The sequence below is a fragment of the Merops nubicus genome, unplaced genomic scaffold (genome assembly GCF_000691845.1).
Source record: "Merops nubicus isolate BGI_N331 unplaced genomic scaffold, ASM69184v1 scaffold45632, whole genome shotgun sequence".
In the NCBI taxonomy this organism is placed as follows: domain Eukaryota; kingdom Metazoa; phylum Chordata; class Aves; order Coraciiformes; family Meropidae; genus Merops; species Merops nubicus.
The window spans coordinates 20,902-23,648 of record NW_008595175.1 but is presented as its reverse complement, the minus strand read 5'-3'; the positions used below and the strand labels follow the sequence as shown (position 1 = coordinate 23,648).

Below are 2,747 nucleotides of genomic sequence, written 5' to 3'. Positions count from 1 at the left end.
CTGCTGAATTTTTACAAGTTATCCTTGTTTGTTGTTTTTAAGGAAAAGTCATCAACAAAGATTTGCGCCACTACTTAAGCCTTCAGTTCCAGAAGGGCTCAATAGACCATAAACTCCAGCAAGTGATCAGAGACAATCTCTACTTGAGAACCATCCCTTGTAAGTATGTAAAGATCAGCCTCATTTGCTCTGTTCCTGCTAACTGTCACACTTTGAGAACTCAAATTGCCTTCTTTCTTAATCTGGTTTATAGTTTTACCTTGCAGCAGGAACTTCTATAAATGGCTTTGCTAGAACAGTTTCTTATTTTAAGTTGCAGTGAAAAGTTGCAGCCAATATGGGCTAACAAATCAGCAAAAACTTCAGCATTCAAAGCTTGGAGTGTTTCAGTAATATTTGTGTTTTACTATTCAGAAGTTGGTTGGTTGTTATTTTGTTAGAATAACCACAGCTGCCATGGAAAATAAATCCTCCTCAGCATGATCATGTACTGCAAACATGTTCTCATTTTTGTCAATTATTGCTTTTTGCATGAAGAGGAATCTGAGACCTTGAGAGGGTCCCTTTCATTAGACAGAGTAGCACAGTTGGAAGGAGTGTTGGAGGAGGGATTTCATGCAGAAAGGTTTGTGTGATGGCAGAAGGTATGGGGAGCTGTCTTTTGCCCACCCTCAGAAGACGTGGTAGTGGCCAGAGGGAGAGAATCTGTGGCCCAAGAAAAGGAGGATGGAGCAGCGCATGGACAGACTTGAACGTCACAGCAAGAATTAATTAGTGAGGGAATCTGGCTGGACCTGTCTCATCAGTTATGCCAGCCCTTCTGCTCTGAGCATCTGCTGGCATCCTCGGTCCAACCAGCACAGGTGTTGACCTGCCTGTAGCCAGCAGCCTCAGGGCTGGTTACTGCTCCTGCGAGTGGGGTGCTTGAGAAAGCACCGTTCAGGGCATGGGGTGCTTTTTTTCTCTTCCTTCTCAGTACTAGAACTGTCATTCCTACATAATTTATTGGCCTAGTTTTTATACTTTATTGTTAAATTCCTCGTCAGTGTTCTAACTCTTATCTTACTGGAGTGACATCAGCATTGTGCAAAGATTAAAAAAATATATGGGTTTTTACTGAATTGTACAGCAGGCAGCATTGGTAAACAGGCAGCACTTACGTTTCTTACAAGAGTGTTTTGTCTGTCTTTTCAGGCACTACAAGGGCTCCCAGAGATGGGGAGGTCCCTGGGGTAGACTATAACTTCATTCCTGTTGAGCAATTTAAAGCACTGGAAGAAAGTGGAGCCTTGCTAGAAAGTGGAACTTACGACGGTATGTTGGTGACATTTAATGGAGTGGGTATAAGGATCCAGTACTCACATCCAGTATCTTGGTCTAAGTGGAGCTCCTTGTACCCAGGAGGTGCCACTTTTTCTGCCCATTGATGGTCATTACACTAGCGACAGTATTAAGCCTATTTTTGGACTGCTCTGAAAAGAAGTAGTGGTCTCATTTTACAGCTCTCTGCTAAATCACAGGTTGTCCTCTCAACCAGTCTTAATGCTATTTAATTATTTTCCCTATTGTGCTTTTGAGGAAGCATTCTGAAAAATGTTTGTCTGTGCTTGGTACAGTTTTGTTCTAAGAGAATTCAGTCAATTTTGTTTAATCCTTTGAGAACAGAGACCTATTCTTCTCTGAAGCAGACATGGAAAGGACAGAAGGCAAAGGAAATTCTGATACAGGATGGGGAGGGAAGGGGACATATTTTGCAATGAAAAATTGAACAGTGCTAAGCCAGATTGTCCAAGTCTGTAGCAAAGTTGATTTTGTTCAGTGTGATGGGGAAAAACATTGTAATGAATGTAGCAAACCATCAGGAAGTGGTTGTCCAGAGGAGTCCTGGAGCTGGCACCATGTGATGGGCTTTTGCTTTGGTCTTTTTGACAGAGCTCAGTGGCAGTCAGAGGTGGCTTTAAGGCTCCTCATACCCTTGTACTCAAGGTGCCTGGATGGTCCAAAACCCACCTTTGTTTAAAGTGTGAGGGAGGCAATACCAGTCTGGCTGGCTCAGGCCTGGGATCTCTGGCACGCCTGTGGCGCGTCCTCTGGTTGCAGATGGGTTCAAGCAGTGACTACCTGGGTTCTGCTGCTTTTTTACTATTGAATGACTTGCCTCTTGACACTGAGCAGAACAAATTGCAACCATCTGGCATGGCTTCTTGTATCTAAGTTTGTAAAAGCTGAAACGTGATCTGGCCAGATTTTTTTCTAATGTCTATTTGTACTTGAAAAATTTGTACAGCTAAATTACAGTGAAGTTTTCTGAAATGTGTGCAGCTTTCATTGAAGCTCAACAGAATTTACCAGGTTTTAAATCCACCTGATGTTTACATACGATAAAAATATATTTGATTCAAGCAACTTTAAGCACACATCTAGAGGACTTGGTAGGTTTACTGGCACTTGAATTAATTTGATTAATTCCTACCCTCAAAACAAACAAACAAAAATAAACCCCAACATAACAAAAGAAAAGAGAAAGCAAATGTCCAGAGTAGAAGATTCTGTAAAGGTTTCTGTATCTACTTGTTCTACATGTCTCATGCTGCCTGTTAACGTTGTCCTGTCTGTGGAAATCTCCCAAACAAATTTAGACCAAACTAGCACTTTTTTTTTACCTTAGCTCCCCTTTATCTGGCTGTCACCCCTTCGAGCCTCACCCTCACTGATACTTTTCAGAATGGTAAAAACCATATACAGCC

At 41.9% G+C, this 2,747-nt stretch overlaps 1 protein-coding gene across 1 annotated transcript in view; it reads left to right on the top strand.

Annotated features, from left to right (window-relative positions):
- Window positions 1-42: 42 nt before the first annotated feature.
- MAGI3 (membrane associated guanylate kinase, WW and PDZ domain containing 3) overlaps window positions 43-2,747 on the top strand; it is a gene marked incomplete at both ends in the record, with an annotated part of 23,591 nt that continues 20,886 nt past the window's right edge. Inside the window, 2 exons of the mRNA XM_008935965.1 lie at window positions 43-159; window positions 1,195-1,314. Of these exons, the coding sequence (XP_008934213.1) occupies window positions 43-159; window positions 1,195-1,314 (237 nt within the window). The remainder of the gene's footprint in view (window positions 160-1,194; window positions 1,315-2,747) is intronic.